General features: G+C 59.8%; 2 protein-coding genes across 5 annotated transcripts; both read left to right on the plus strand.

Moving 5' to 3' along the window:
- Window positions 1-737: 737 nt before the first annotated feature.
- On the plus strand, window positions 738-6,125 carry PYCR1 (pyrroline-5-carboxylate reductase 1). The gene is made up of 7 exons (XM_074607740.1): window positions 738-1,043; window positions 1,125-1,195; window positions 1,297-1,476; window positions 2,068-2,289; window positions 2,773-2,865; window positions 3,274-3,437; window positions 3,538-6,125. The coding sequence occupies exons 1-7, from the start codon at window positions 977-979 to the stop codon at window positions 3,695-3,697; spliced, it is 957 nt and encodes a 318-aa protein (XP_074463841.1). The 5' UTR covers window positions 738-976; the 3' UTR covers window positions 3,698-6,125.
- Window positions 6,126-7,546: 1,421 nt separating this feature from the next.
- MAFG (MAF bZIP transcription factor G) lies at window positions 7,547-13,293 on the plus strand. 4 transcript variants are annotated; one of them, XM_074607361.1, is made up of 3 exons: window positions 7,547-7,692; window positions 11,671-11,732; window positions 11,821-13,293. In XM_074607361.1, exons 2-3 carry the CDS (start codon window positions 11,697-11,699, stop codon window positions 12,271-12,273), a joined length of 489 nt encoding a protein of 162 aa, XP_074463462.1. In that variant the 5' UTR covers window positions 7,547-7,692; window positions 11,671-11,696; the 3' UTR covers window positions 12,274-13,293. The 4 variants fall into 4 exon arrangements, with proteins under 4 accessions (XP_074463462.1, XP_074463465.1, XP_074463464.1 ...); XM_074607364.1 differs by lacking the exon at window positions 7,547-7,692 and adding an exon at window positions 7,971-8,727; XM_074607363.1 differs by lacking the exon at window positions 7,547-7,692 and adding an exon at window positions 7,971-8,703.
- Window positions 13,294-13,381: the final 88 nt, after the last annotated feature.

Here is a 13,381-nt window from a genome sequence, read left to right on the forward strand (position 1 = left end):
GGTTCGGATCACAGACAGGACACGAGCGCCGTCCCGCTCCCGGTTTTCACACTGACCCGTTTCACACCGGCCCGTCCCGCAGCGGCCTTCCCCGGACGCAGCACCGAGCCCTCAGGCGACAGAAGGCCCGCCCGGCCCGGGGGGACGCGCCTCATGCCGGGATCTGACCGGCGACGCCCGGGCGAGGCAGCGGCCGCTCGGGGCCGGGAATGCTCCGGCGGAGCGGAACCGCTCGGGGCCCCCTCCCGGGCAGGCGGTGCCCGGCCACTGCCGCCTCCCGCCTCCCACGGGCAGGAGCACCGGGGCGCAGGGCCACCTCCGGGACCGGGCCCGGACCCGGACACCGGGACGGGCCGCGCTGCGCCCTACCGCGTCCGGCGGGGGCGGGAGTGGCCCAGGACCGTCCGGAACGGCGGCTACGCAGGGCCCGCGCCCGCCGCGCTGCCACCCCGACCTGCGGTGCCAGGGCCGGGCCCTCAGGGCAGCGCCACCGAACCTTCCAGAAAGGCGCACGCCGCCGGCGCGGAGCGGCGGGCGGACAGCACCCCCTGGCGGCGAGGCGCGGCGCGGCGGCGGACGCCGGCGGCGGTGAATGATGCAACACCGCGCGCCGGTTGCACCAATGGCTGGCGAGGGCCGCGCCGCTGGCACCGCCTCCCGCCCCTGAGTGGCGGGAAGCCGGCACCGCCCCCTCCCTGCCGCTCGCCGATTGGCTGCGCTCCGGCACCCCGCCCCGCTGCCACGCGGCACCGCCTCCCTGCGCGGCCACGTGGACGGCGGCGCGGCCGCGGGGGGGATCTGGTGGGGCCGGCGCGCCGGGACGGTCCGGTACGAACAGGGCGCACGGAACAACACAACACAGCACAGCACAGCCCCGGTCTGCGCCGGGCCGCACAGCACCGCTCCGGTCTGTAACCGCCCCGCCCCGGGCTGCACAGCATCGCTCCGGTCGGCTCCGCACTCGCTCCGTACCGCCATGAGCGTGGGGTTCATCGGGGCCGGGCAGCTCGCCTTCGCCCTGGCCAGGGGCTTCACGGCGGCAGGTGGGCCCGGGTCCCGGGGGGCGAAAGGGACGGGGCGGGGGGGGCCGAGCCGCACGGTGTGACGCGCGTTGCCGTTCGCAGGAGTCCTGGCCGCGCACAAGATCACGGCGAGCTCCCCGGACACCGACCTGCCCACCGTCAGCGGGCTGCGGGTGAGTGAGGGCGAGCGGGCGAGAGGCGGGGGACGGGCGGCGACGGCCCCCCCGCGGGCCGCCCTGGGCACAGCGGTCCCGTTTGTCCCCAACCGGTGCAGAAAATGGGCGTTAACTTCACGGTGAGCAACAAGGACACGGTGAAGAGCAGCGACGTCCTCTTCCTGGCCGTGAAGCCCCCCATCATCCCCTTCATCCTGGAGGAGGTGGGCCCCGACATCGAGCCCCGACACATCGTGGTCTCCTGCGCGGCCGGTGTCACCATCAGCTCCATCGAGAAGGTGAGGGGGGGCTGGGGCCGGGGCCGGGCCGGGGCCCACCGTGGCGACACCGGTGCCCGGGAGGCGGCTGCAGCAGGGCAGGAGCGTGCGGGAGCCCGTCCTGAGCCCATCCCGTCCTCTGGCGCCAGGAGCGAGGGCCAGGGAGGGAATTCACGCCGCTGTGGCTGGCTCTGCCCGTCCGCAGCAGAAAAAGCTGTGAGAGTTTGTCCCAGCTCTTCCATTACATGACGGGCTATCAGATCTTTTCTCTCTCAACAGCGGTGGGCCGTCTCCCCTGAATTTCTGCAGACTTTGTGCTAAGTGTCTTTACAAGCTGTTTTGGAGGCTCGTGAGTTGATGCGGGATGAGGCGTTCAGGGTATTGCTTCCAACAGCAGCTCGGCCCAGCTTCCTATTTGCTGAAATAAAGCTTGCCTAAAGACTTCACATTTAAGTTCTGGCTGCTTTGGCTCAGAGTTGGGAGTTTGGAATACAGGAGTCTCTCTTTTCCCTCTGCTTGTGACTTTTTTTTTTTCTAGACAGCCTTTTTGGTATGCCAAATACGCACTAAAGCTCATTTCTCTCTCTCTCTCCAATAATTTTCTATCCTAAGAAACTTTCTACCTTCTGCCCCACACCAAAAGTGATCAGGTGCATGACCAACACCCCTGTGGTTGTCCGGGAAGGTGCTACAGTCTACGCCACTGGGACTCATGCGGATGTGGAGGATGGGAAGCTCTTGGAACAACTCATGGCCAGTGTAGGCTTCTGCACCGAGGTGGAAGAGGACCTGATAGATGCCGTAACGGGGCTCAGCGGCAGTGGCCCTGCATATGTACGTGCTGCTTCCTTAATTCGCAACAGCCTTGGGGAGGATAGTAGACTTTGCCCGCAGTGAAATCTTTGCAACTTCAGTTTGTAATTTCTTGTTTTTCTCATCACTTGCATTCGCGATGGGACAGGTAATCCAGGTGTCCAGTTTATAACCAGTTTGGGTCAACAACAAAAGTCCATTACCAGTTGGATGAGTCTGAAGTCCACAGCCAGCGTGCAGTGGCCACACGTCTGTTGCAAAATGTGGGCCTGTATTTAGTATGACCCAGACGCTGAATTTCTCCCATTCCCCCCTATTCCTGAGCTGGAACCAGTGGGAGGGAAGCCTGGCAGGGCACCCATGCAGAAAAGGGGGAGGCTTTTGTCAAGCCTGTAAGCAACAGGAGTCACAGTGTGATCCTGGAGCCCTGGATTCTCTCCGCCCTGAGAACATCAGTCTTGGAGTAGAGATTTTCCATCACCTTTTTCCTCTGTCTGGTCTCAGGCGTTCACTGCCTTGGATGCTCTGGCGGATGGGGGAGTGAAAATGGGACTTCCCCGCAGGCTGGCCGTTCGACTGGGAGCACAGGCTTTGCTGGTCAGTATTTCCTCCTCCAGAACACCTTGTGAGTCCGTGCCTGCTCTCTGCAGAGTATTCTGCACATCACAGTTTGAAATTATCTCAGCCCTCTTACTGAATCTGCTTTAAGAAACGTGTTTGGTTTGACTGCACACAGGTTCCTGATGAGGGAACGTAGGAAGCGTCCGCAGCAATCTGCTGGCGCTGATGGTGGTGTGGGAGCTGGGGCCTGGGGAACCGTGACGCCTCTGCAGGCTTTGTCCGCTCTGACCAGTGTTTTGGCAGCCTGCTAATGGCTCTCGGGCGGGAGACTGGTTTTGCCCACTGTGAGTGTTAGGTGCTGCTCCGTGCAGTGGAGAACGGGAGTATTTGACAGTCAGTTCCTCAGTCAGAGTTCTGGCAGCTGTTTTCTCTTCTTCCTTCCAGGGTGCTGCCAAAATGCTGTTAGAATCTGAGCAGCATCCCGGTCAGCTGAAGGACAACGTCTGCTCGCCCGGGGGAGCCACCATCCATGCCCTGCATTTCCTGGAGAGCGGTGGCTTTCGCTCACTCCTCATCAATGCTGTGGAGGCTTCCTGCATCCGGACAAGGTGGGCACCTACGAAGTCCTAAAGAGCCTGCAAAACATGTCCCCCGTGCTCTCTGTCTCCTCCTTTTCCTATGTCTTTCTCTCCCACCATGCCGTTGCAGGGAGCTGCAGCATCTGGCAGACCAAGAGAAGATCTCCCCAGCAGCCATAAAGAAGACTTTGTTGGATAAGGTGAAGCTGGAGTCTCCTTCTCTGTCCATGGCATCTGCCAGCAAAGTCAGTCTGTTCAACAATAAGAGCCACAGCAGCAAGAAGAACTGACCAGACTCCTGTAGTCTGGCTGTGCTGGACATCAGTCTTCTCCATGCCCTTTCTTTTTTATCCAAGGAAAAACGCTCTCTCTGGATGTTGGTGTCCCCCGTACCTGGCTCTTGGCTCGCAGCAGCTGTGGGGCAGTGCAACGCTGTAGAAGAGGGTCTTTAACCCATAGTGGGGTTGGTGCAAACTGTCCCTGGCATTGCTGTTCTCTCTTGGGCAGGGGTGGTGCTGTTATCAGAGTTTCATCAAGGGCACTGTTTGTCCAGAAGCCTTGGATACTTCTAGGACTCGGGCAGCGTCTGGTGTCCCATGCAGAAATGGTTTCTAATAGGATTTTTTTTTTTAAGAGGTCTCAGAATGCCTTTTGGTCTCAAAGGTTAGAACCAGGTCTGGACCCCTCTTGCCCCATCTTGCATCTGCTGCCAGAGCTTGTGTCTTGTCGCTGTCTTTGTTAGCTAGAGCAGGTGCTGCCACGCAAATGCAGCGCTGTGCACTATGTTAGAGGCCCTAAAGCACCTCACAAGGGACCAAAGTCCTTCTGCCCCGTCTCCCATCTGCCTTGACTTTGAGAGACAGACGGTGTGAACCTCTGGACCACGCTCTGTTTCTCTCTTTGCTGGCCACCCCTCTCTCTGCTCTGTCTGGTTTGGGGAGCCGTGAACTGCTCTCGCTGTCCCTCCTTTGCTGCCAGCCTGGCTCGGGGGGTTGGGCAGGTGGAGGGGCAGTGGTGCTCCCTCTTCCCTGTCTCTGGCACCTCTTCATGCTCTCCATGGGCAGAATCTGCTCCCACACGCCCGTGGAAATGTTTCAGCGTCACTGTGCTCCCTGATGCTCTCCTTGCTCTTTGCACTGCTCCGGGGCAGCCAGGAGAAGAGTTGAACTCGAGGACAACCTGCTCCAGAGAAAGGCACCTTCTGCACCGTTCCCTTAGGCTCCAGCAGGGTTTGTACCCAGGAGCTGGGCTACTGCGTGGCAGCAGGACTCTTCCTCGGCACCTTTCCTCGCACCAGGCTGTACCTCCTTCTTGGACTGCAGTCTGGATGCCTGTTGACAGTGGCTGCTCTGCTTCAGCTTGCGCAGTCCAGCTGTGTTGTGGTGGACTGGTTGTCCATTCCAGACAGCGTTTCTCCCAGCAGAGCCCCTGGGCTGGTGAAACCCAGCAAAGCAGCCCATGGTGTCACCTTATGTTGGCACAATTATGTCTCTTTGGTGTTTTCTAGATGTTTTTTTGTTTCTTTTTTCCTGTTTCCTTGAAGGTGTTGCACTGCTAATGGCTAGAAGGGAAAAATACCTAGAAAGAAGTTGGAGGCTGCTTCATGCAGTTGCATTCTTAGTTCCTTAGAATACAAGACTAAAGGGAAACACTGTCACCTGGTCGGGCTCCGATCTTGTCCCGTCTCACCTGGTTTGTCCTGTGTGAGACCGAGGAGGAAAGTCAGACTCTGCTTGACACAAAAGAGGTTCAGGGAGGACTTGAGAATGCCCGATGCCTGTCCAACAACAACCTGCTTGGTGAAATACACCCAGATGACTACGCTTTTGCAGAGGAGGAATACTCTTGCTCTTCTGGTCTAGAGAATTTCCCAAGTCTGACTTTAATTTATAAGAAAGAACAGCAGCGAAGTACGGGGTCTAGAAGCAGTGGTCCTTTCTGCCCCTGAATCTCCAGTGTTTGTGAGGGAAGGAATCTGGCCAGGGTTGTGTAGCCGCGTCAGAGGGTGGCCCTGCGGGACAGCCCCAGCGCAAGCAGGGCCTCTGCAGTGTGGGGGGAGACGCAGCTCCCCGTCCCTGGGCACTTGGGAAAGGAAGGAATGAGGGGTGTAGACTCAAATGGCGAAAGGGACCAACGCTCTGATCAGACAGAAGGTGGAATACAGCTCGTCCTTTAGGACAGCTAACCTCTCCTTCAGGCTCAGTCTTGGGAGCCAGCCCCGGAGCAGCAGCAAAGAGAAGACCGTGTCTACTGCTTTCTGTGGTTTCTTTATAGCCAATGTCCCTGCATGGCTTCCTTGCCTCTCTCCTTTTCTCCCAGAGCCTGAGTCCTGTCCCAAGCTGGAAACCTGCATGAAGCATCACTTTCCGCTCTCACTTCTACGGGGCTGCGGTGGGAGCAACGGGCTGGAGGGGATGGAATGGATTTGGATGGGTGGATAACTGTCATACTGTAGTCTACGCTGGGGTACACCGGGGGGGTGCTGGTGAAAGGACGACATTTAATATGGGCTTATTCTCTCCTGAGGAATCTTGGACCTGCAGGTGATGCAGGAAAAGCATTTTGGTATCGACGCAGAGGCTGACAAAGGTGCTAGTAATGTTAAAGCATTTTTAGTTGTTAGGCTTTCGGCAGGTAGCAAGGTATGACCTTATAGTCACAACAGATGGTTACTCCTCTTCACATAATAAACTGCTTCTCTGGCAGAGCTGTGGCTCATCCCGGCTGTTTGGAGCGGGTCTGTCTTGCCTCTGGCAGCAGCCGTTGCCTGCCCGCAGTGAGTGTGCTCATGGCGTGCTGCAAACCTGGCGCTGAGGCTGGTTTGTGTGGGGGACCGGGAAGCGCATCAGCCTGTTTCTCAGCATCACCCGTGGTTCCTGAGCAGCAACACAAAAGTTACTCTAGGGCCATTTTTTTGAGATTCAAAGGGAATGGAAAGAGGAAAGCCGCCTGGCTGAAATGTGACATGAAGGACTTGGAGTGTTAATCCTTCTCAGAGTATCCCAACCCTTTAGGCTTTCTAGCGGTTCTGCCACTACACATGAGGTTCCAGGGGAGGTGAGTGGGTGCCACGTGTTCCTCCGCTTCCCTGCTTGGAAGCTGTGAATACCCCATGCAGACGGGCCAAGCGGGAAGTCAGATGGCTGAAGCATTGGCTGATGCAAAATGAAAGGGAGCGTTGCAGAAAGAGTTTCCACTCGGCTGATAAAAGTACCGATGCAGAATAAAAGGTAGGATGGCTGAGCCTGAGCCCCCTTGCAGGGAGGCGTACGGACTGCCCCAGAGAGGCAGAACTTCCTAGATGGTTGTACACCTGTAACAGGGCTGGGCACCACAGCAGATGGAAAACCCAGCCTGTGAATGGCTACAAAAGAGCCCCACAGGGCTCAAGTTGTCCCCCACACAGCAGAGAACAGCAGTGCTGCTGCTGAATGCCAGGGCCCGGGCTGTTTCTTCCTTCGGGACCATGCTTTCTCCATGATGTGGCCTTGACTCCTGTAGCCCCGGTTTCATCGCTGCACCTTCCCCTCGGCCCTCAGCCCTCCCTGCTGTGCTGGTCTGCCCTGCTGCCCGTGTCGCACAGCAGTAAATGCAGTAGACACCAGTATTGCTGTTACGGACCCAGAACGGGGGGCAGCACACCCGGAGCAAGGTGGGCACGACCTGGGAGAGCAGCACGTCACTGCAGAAGAGCCGGCCCCGGTCTCGATGCTTCTCAGCCGGGGCTTCAGCGCTGCCACCCAGCGTCTGCCGCCAGCGCCCGGCGGAGCTGCCGCAAAGCCTCTGCTTTAACTCGGCGTTTTCGGTGGGGACCTGTCTGCTCCTCCGCGCAGTTTCCGCAGCTCTGAGAAACTGTGGATGCAGCACCCGCCCCCCACACCCCCCCCCACCCCAACGCACACCGCCCCCCAGCTGCACCGGTCCCGCCGGCGGAGGCCGCCTGGCAGCGCGACCCCCTGATGCCGATCCGGCGGGGCACTGGCGGGGCGGGGCGGGGCTCGCCCCGGGCCGGCGGGGGGAGGCGGCAGCGGCCGTGCCCACGGAGCCCCGCGGCGGGTCAGTGCGTGCGGGAGGGGCCGGTCCCGGCCCCGCCACCGCCCCTTTAAAGCGCCGCCCCCGAAGCGCCGCGTCCCCCTTAAGGCCCGGGGCGGTTGCGCCGGGCGCTTCATGAATGGAGCCACGTGACCCAAACATCACGTGACGCATCCGTGAGCGGCGGCGGCGGCTCGCGGCGTCCCGGTCCCTCCCAGCGCGGCCTCCCCGCCCGGCCCGGCCCCGACAGGAGGTGAGCGCTACCGGCGGCGGCGGGCGCGGCCCGGGCGGCGGGCGCAGCCCTGGCACCGGGCGGGGCGGGGCGGCGGGCCGGTCCCCGGGGGCGGGCCGGGGCGGGGCGGGCGCGGCGGGCCCGGTATGGCGGCGGGGACCGCGGGGCGGCGGGGGCCGCCGCTGACTCACGGCGGGGTTCCGGGGCTGCGGCCACCCCGGCGCCTCCCACCCCGCCCGGGTCCCCGCCCCGCGGCCGCGCAACAGGTGCGCGGGGCCCCGGCCCGTCCCCGCCCGCCGCCTCCCGGGGCACCGCGGGCGCCTCCCGCCCCGGCCGCCCAGCGGACCGGCTGCCCCGGGGCCGCGCCCGGCCCCGCCGCGCCCCTGGGCGCTCAGACCCCGCCGAACCCTGCGCGGTCGCGGCCTGGCCCGCGACGGGTCCCCGCTGCCGGCAGGGGCGGCGGCCCCGGGGGTTCCCCCGTGACCGGCCTCCTCGCCCGACCTCCTCGCTCGGTGATTTTCGTCCCGAGCAGCGGAGGCGAAGGTCGAGCGGGCGGCGGGACGCGGCGGCGTCTCGCCCGTGTCCGTGTCCGTTTTCTCGCGGGGGGGCTCGGCCGCGGGTGGGACGGACACGGTCACCGCTGCCCTCGCCTCGCCGGGGCCGGGCCCACCGGCAGGGAGCTGAGGGGCTGCGGGGTGCGGTGCTGGCCCCTGTTCCCTGGGGGCCTCGGGCTCGCCGCCCACCGGAGCCCCCGGAGCGGGCTGGGGCCGGGGTCTGCTCGGTGCTCGGCGCTGCAGCGTCCTCGGAGCTGAGCCGGTCCCCTCTGCGGCGGGAGGTGAAGCGTCTCCGGTGGGACTGCGGAGCAGGCGGTGACCGGCACCGAGCGTCCGTGTGTGTGCATGGGGAGGGGGGTCTCGGTGTCCAGAGCCGCCGACTGCCTGGGACACGCCATGTCCGAGCTGCGTGGGTGGAGGAGGGCAGTGCCAGGAGGCTGGAAGAGGGCTCCGAGAGCCACCTCTTTCTGTTATCTGCGTAAGCAGAGTTAAAATTGTCTGGGTGAGCAGATCCCTTGAGGGAGGAACTGCTGCCAAGGTGCTCTGGGTGGGACGCGGGGTTGCCAGGGACCCCCACGGGGAGAGGGGGGGGGACGGGAAAGGCACGGTCCTGACTCCGTGTGTAATTGGGGGAGTCACCAGGTTTGTTTGGATTCCTGGGAGGGCTGCGTGAGCTAATTCGGAAGAAAGCAAATAAACAGAGTATGAAATCCACACTGGGAGAGAGCGTTCTTGTGCAGAGCGCCCGACTGCTGCCAGCAAACCTCGCTCCTCCAGCCGCCCGGGGCTGCAGAGCCCGTTGTGGGGCACAGCCCCTTCCCCGGCCTCCCTCTCCCTACCCATGGGTCTCCCTCCCGCCATCCCGCCCTCCCGGCGCCGTCCCCGGGCCAGCCTGCGCTGGAACGGGTGACGTCACCGTGTTTACACGGGGCTCGTGGCACGGTTCTGTGATCAGGAATGTGGAGAATGGGGCCTGCGTTGAATCATGCGCGGTGCCGTCAGCTCCCTTGTGCTGCCTTTGAGCTGAGGAGAGAATTGGCTGCGCTTGTGCTGAGTTCAGGCCTTTTGAGCTCTGGGGAAATGTGTTGAGGCTGCATTTTCTTCATTGCAGTCATCGCGTTTGGCACTTTTCAGTGTGATCTTTCTTCAGGAAGCTATCAGAAGCTGAGCAATCATCAGTCTGGAGAGTTAGGCCAAGTTTGGTCTCTGTACCAGTTCTCTGGGTGTCCTCTCTGTGAGCTGCCAAAAAGCCCCATCTCTGATCCTTTAAATGGGACCCAAAAAATAGCCAACAACTAATCTCTGGGTTGTTCTTCCCACTCTGACTCGTGCGTTGCTGGGTCTCGTTTTGACCCCCTTGGGCCGGGGGACCTCGCAGGGTCCAGACGGTGCGAGCCCCGCTGCGGGTTGCCCGGCCTGCCCCAAGACGCTTTCCTCCCAGCACCCTGCCTGACGCCGCACGTTTGTTGCCTTGTTTGTTGTATTTCAGCTCTGCTGTAATGAAGGAAGCTTGAGTGCTTGCCAGGCAGCTGGAAATTCTTTAGTGCCACAAGGCAAGCAAATTTTGGTGGTCCCGCTGACCGTACCTGCCCTGGGCTGCGTGCGCTCGCCAGTGGAGGGGGCAGAGAGGTGCTGCGGGTGACAGTACTGGTCTCCCAGCTGTTCCCTTCCTTCTCCCCTTTCTCCAGCAGCCGTGTTCTTTGCCAAGTAGGAGCAGAGCAAAGAAATACAACAGTACAGGAAAGTGCAAAAAAACCCGGATTTTATGAAGCCGTTGCTTGTGTGCTGTCTGTCCTGCCTTAGCCTGCGTCTTTGCAGCTACCTGCCGCGGATGGCAAAGTGACCCTTTCTGCACCAGCACGGTTGGGTTGTAGCGGACGTCTCGCGGGAAGCATTGTCCTCTGGGTATAAATAGCCTGCCTGCTGGCGGGCTGGAGGCTTTAGGAACGTCTCCGCTGGTGTCCCAGGGAATGCTGACCCCATTCACCTCTAATAGGTGGTAGATGCATTGCGGGCAGCCTGCGCCACAGCTGCTAGAAGAGCATAAATTCGTATTTGCTGACTTGTGCATCTGGTTCTCGGCTATGACTGTACATCAGTGCCTCTTACATTGAGCAAAGCGGTAGCAAACAACATTTTTGTTGACTGGCACCGAAGAGACAAAAGGTACAGAGGTGTTTGTAGACCGTGCTTGCACAGGAATGTTTGCCTCGCTTAAGGAGGTGTGGGGCTCCTGGCTGCTTGAGGCGCAGCTCTGCCCGTCAAGTAATACCTGAGCGGATTAATTAATTGGGCAGTGTAGTGGCACTCTGAACTAGAGCCTGAGGGGAGGAGATATGTGGGGACAGAACACGAGCTTGGGCATGATTCACTGTAAAAACGGGCGTGGGAATTGCTCTTACCAGTTCTGATGTCCTGTCTCCTGTGGCAGCAAAGGAGTTTGCCCTCCTCTGTTTTTGGCCACCCTTAATCTTTGTTTTCTTATGAGCATACCTTCTTTCTGAAGATAAGGGAGGGAGAAGGTGGGTCTGTGCCCTGGAAGTGCAGGGACCAATAGGGACTTTCTCACAGAAGAGACCTACGTCTGGGGTCTGCTCTGCGCGACCGGGAGAGGCGAGGGCTGCTGAGGCATCAGCCCAAATTCGTGATGGGGTTCCTGCGTGCCCCCATACTTCCTCGTGCTTCAGTATCAGGGTGTCCTTCTGCTCCTTGGGAAAGGTTGGGTGCAGAACTTTTGCCTTGAACCTGGGTGTGCTTCCTTTCCTGGGAAGCACAAAAGATTTGGAGAGGCGCGAGTGCAGCAGTTCTCCTGTCCCGCAGGATGCCCAGTGAGGGGTCTCACGGAGGCAAAGGCTCCCCCTGTGCTCCTTGCTCAGGGTCGCGTGTTCTTGAGCCGTACAGGTTTGGGTCCTGGGGGCACCTGGAGTCTGGTAGGACTCTTCTCCCGGGGAGTTTCTGGTCTGTGCTTGGGCACCTTGGGGAGGGCGCTTGGAGCGACAGGCTCTGCCTGGGAGTGACAGGGATGAGGCTGGGAGCAGGAGGCGCAGGGAGCCGGTGTGCTGAGTCAGCATGACTGGCCCTGAGCAGCCGTGCTCTGGACCCAGCCTGCTGCCTGCCAGGCTATTTTTAAAAATGTGGCTTCCGTGTATTCTGACTCCTCCTAGTTTTTTAATTTCTCCCACCCCAAGCAAAAAAAAAAAAAAGGCAAAACAGCATTGTCACAAAGTCGCCGTGGGAGTAGGGGTGTGGAAGGGCAGCAGTTTCTGCTCGGGGACGGAATCTGCCGCTTGTGAGTCCAGCTCAGTTGGGTGTTTGTCGCGTGTCGTCCGGGGAGGGGGGAGTGGGATGTACGGCAGGACAGGCCCTTGCTGCTGGACCCGGCGGTGGGAATGTCGCAGGCTCTGCTGCATCCTGGGGGTCTAACCTGTCCTTCCTTCCCTTCCAGAACCTGATTGACGAGGCTGTCGTGTTATGACGACCCCCAACAAAGGAAACAAGGCCTTGAAGGTAAAGCAGCAGCAGGTGGAGGAGAGGGGTGTGGGCGGCGGGTGCCCCCGCTCTAGGTCTCACGAGTGTGTGCCGCCTTCTCTTCCAGGTGAAGCGGGAGCCAGGTGAGAATGGGACCAGCTTGACAGATGAGGAGCTGGTGACCATGTCTGTGCGGGAGCTGAACCAGCATCTGCGGGGCCTGTCGAAGGAGGAGATCATCCAGCTGAAGCAGCGTCGGCGCACGCTGAAGAACCGGGGCTACGCGGCCAGCTGCAGAGTCAAGCGCGTTACCCAGAAGGAGGAACTGGAGAAGCAGAAGGCAGAGCTGCAGCAAGAAGTGGAGAAGCTGGCCTCCGAGAACGCCAGCATGAAAATGGAACTCGATGCCCTCCGCTCCAAATACGAGGCTCTCCAGAACTTCGCCAGAACCGTGGCCCGGAGCCCCGTGACCCCCGCGCGGGGGCCTCTCACCTCCAGTATGGGGCCCCTTGTCCCTGGCAAGGTTGCTACTACTAGTGTCATCACGATAGTGAAATCCAAAACGGACGCCCGGTCTTAGTGAAGCGAGTGTTGCCTGAGCTTGTCTGTGCAGGGCAATTAGGCACAAAACCAGCCTGGAATCCCCAAAGCACAAACCCTCCCCACATGGGTCCGGGTTCCTTCTACTTGGCCCAGGACTGGCCTGCTGATCACTCCAGTTTTGTTTTGTTGTGTCCAGATTGGTATGAGCAGTGGTGATGCGTCCCGTGTCCTGTGCAGACAGAGCCTCCCACCCAGCGGTCTGTAGCCCTCGGGCGCCCTTGGGACAGACTGCGAGATCTTGGTTTTCCAGCCAAAGAAAGTCTGTGCGGCGTGGCCGACGGCAGGGCCGAGGGTAGCTCTGGAGGGAGGTTTTCTTCCTGGGGGCCGGGAACCCTAGTTTTCGGTCACTTCCAAAGGCTTTATTTCATTACTCTTCCAGGTGGTGCATCTCGGCGCCTGACTGCCAGGCGCCTGAACCTGCTGCTTTTGTCTCCTTTGGTACCCATAGTCGCAGTTGGGGTGTTCTGTGTAATAGGTTTTTATTCCTTTCTAGCTGTGCCTCTGTGCCCTAACAGTGGGTTTCCTTCAGACGTCCGTTGCGTTAGCCGTGTAAACTAGCAGTGGTGGGAAGGAAGATGCTGCCGTGCCCCGCTGCCTCAGCCCCGGCGGTGGGGAAGGAGCCGGGACAGGGCCCAGCACCCCTGGGGAGGGAGGGACGGTACCGTGTTGACTGCAGGCCGGTTTTGTGCCTAATGCGTTGCACTGAACAAGACCAAAATCACTAGTTGTTCCCGTGTTTTGAGGGTATCAAGTGTCTCTAGTGTGATGGTTTACACGACCAGTTAAATAGCCCTTTATTTAAAGAGAGAAACATCATTTTAAGAGTTATTAAATTATCTAAGTTTAAAATTAAAATCAGACAGAAGAGAGAGCGTATTTATAGTCAGCTTTTTTATCTGAGAGGGCGAGAATATTTGACCATGTGAATGGGGAAATATTCTCGGAGACTTTGCTAGTTAAAAGTTAATAAATAAATAATTTTAAAGTTTCTCATGAACCTCCCGCAAACTGTTTGTGGCTCTGAGGTTAGTTTTTATAAAGAGTTATCAGACTTTATTTATAAAACTTAGAAAAAGACAAAAAAA

This window comes from Larus michahellis, chromosome 14, assembly GCF_964199755.1.
Source record: "Larus michahellis chromosome 14, bLarMic1.1, whole genome shotgun sequence".
In the NCBI taxonomy this organism is placed as follows: domain Eukaryota; kingdom Metazoa; phylum Chordata; class Aves; order Charadriiformes; family Laridae; genus Larus; species Larus michahellis.

Excerpts from the sequence above, each read along its gene's own strand:
- PYCR1 (XM_074607740.1), top strand. The coding sequence starts at position 977 with ATGAGCGTGGGGTTCATCGGGGCCGGGCAGCTCGCCTTCGCCCTGGCC. Across the intron at positions 1,044-1,124 it reads CAGGGGCTTCACGGCGGCAG|GAGTCCTGGCCGCGCACAAG; the intron begins GTGGGCCCGGGT and ends TGCCGTTCGCAG. Across the intron at positions 3,438-3,537 it reads GCTTCCTGCATCCGGACAAG|GGAGCTGCAGCATCTGGCAG; the intron begins GTGGGCACCTAC and ends ATGCCGTTGCAG.
- MAFG (XM_074607361.1), top strand. The coding sequence starts at position 11,697 with ATGACGACCCCCAACAAAGGAAACAAGGCCTTGAAG. Across the intron at positions 11,733-11,820 it reads AAGGAAACAAGGCCTTGAAG|GTGAAGCGGGAGCCAGGTGA; the intron begins GTAAAGCAGCAG and ends CTTCTCTTCCAG.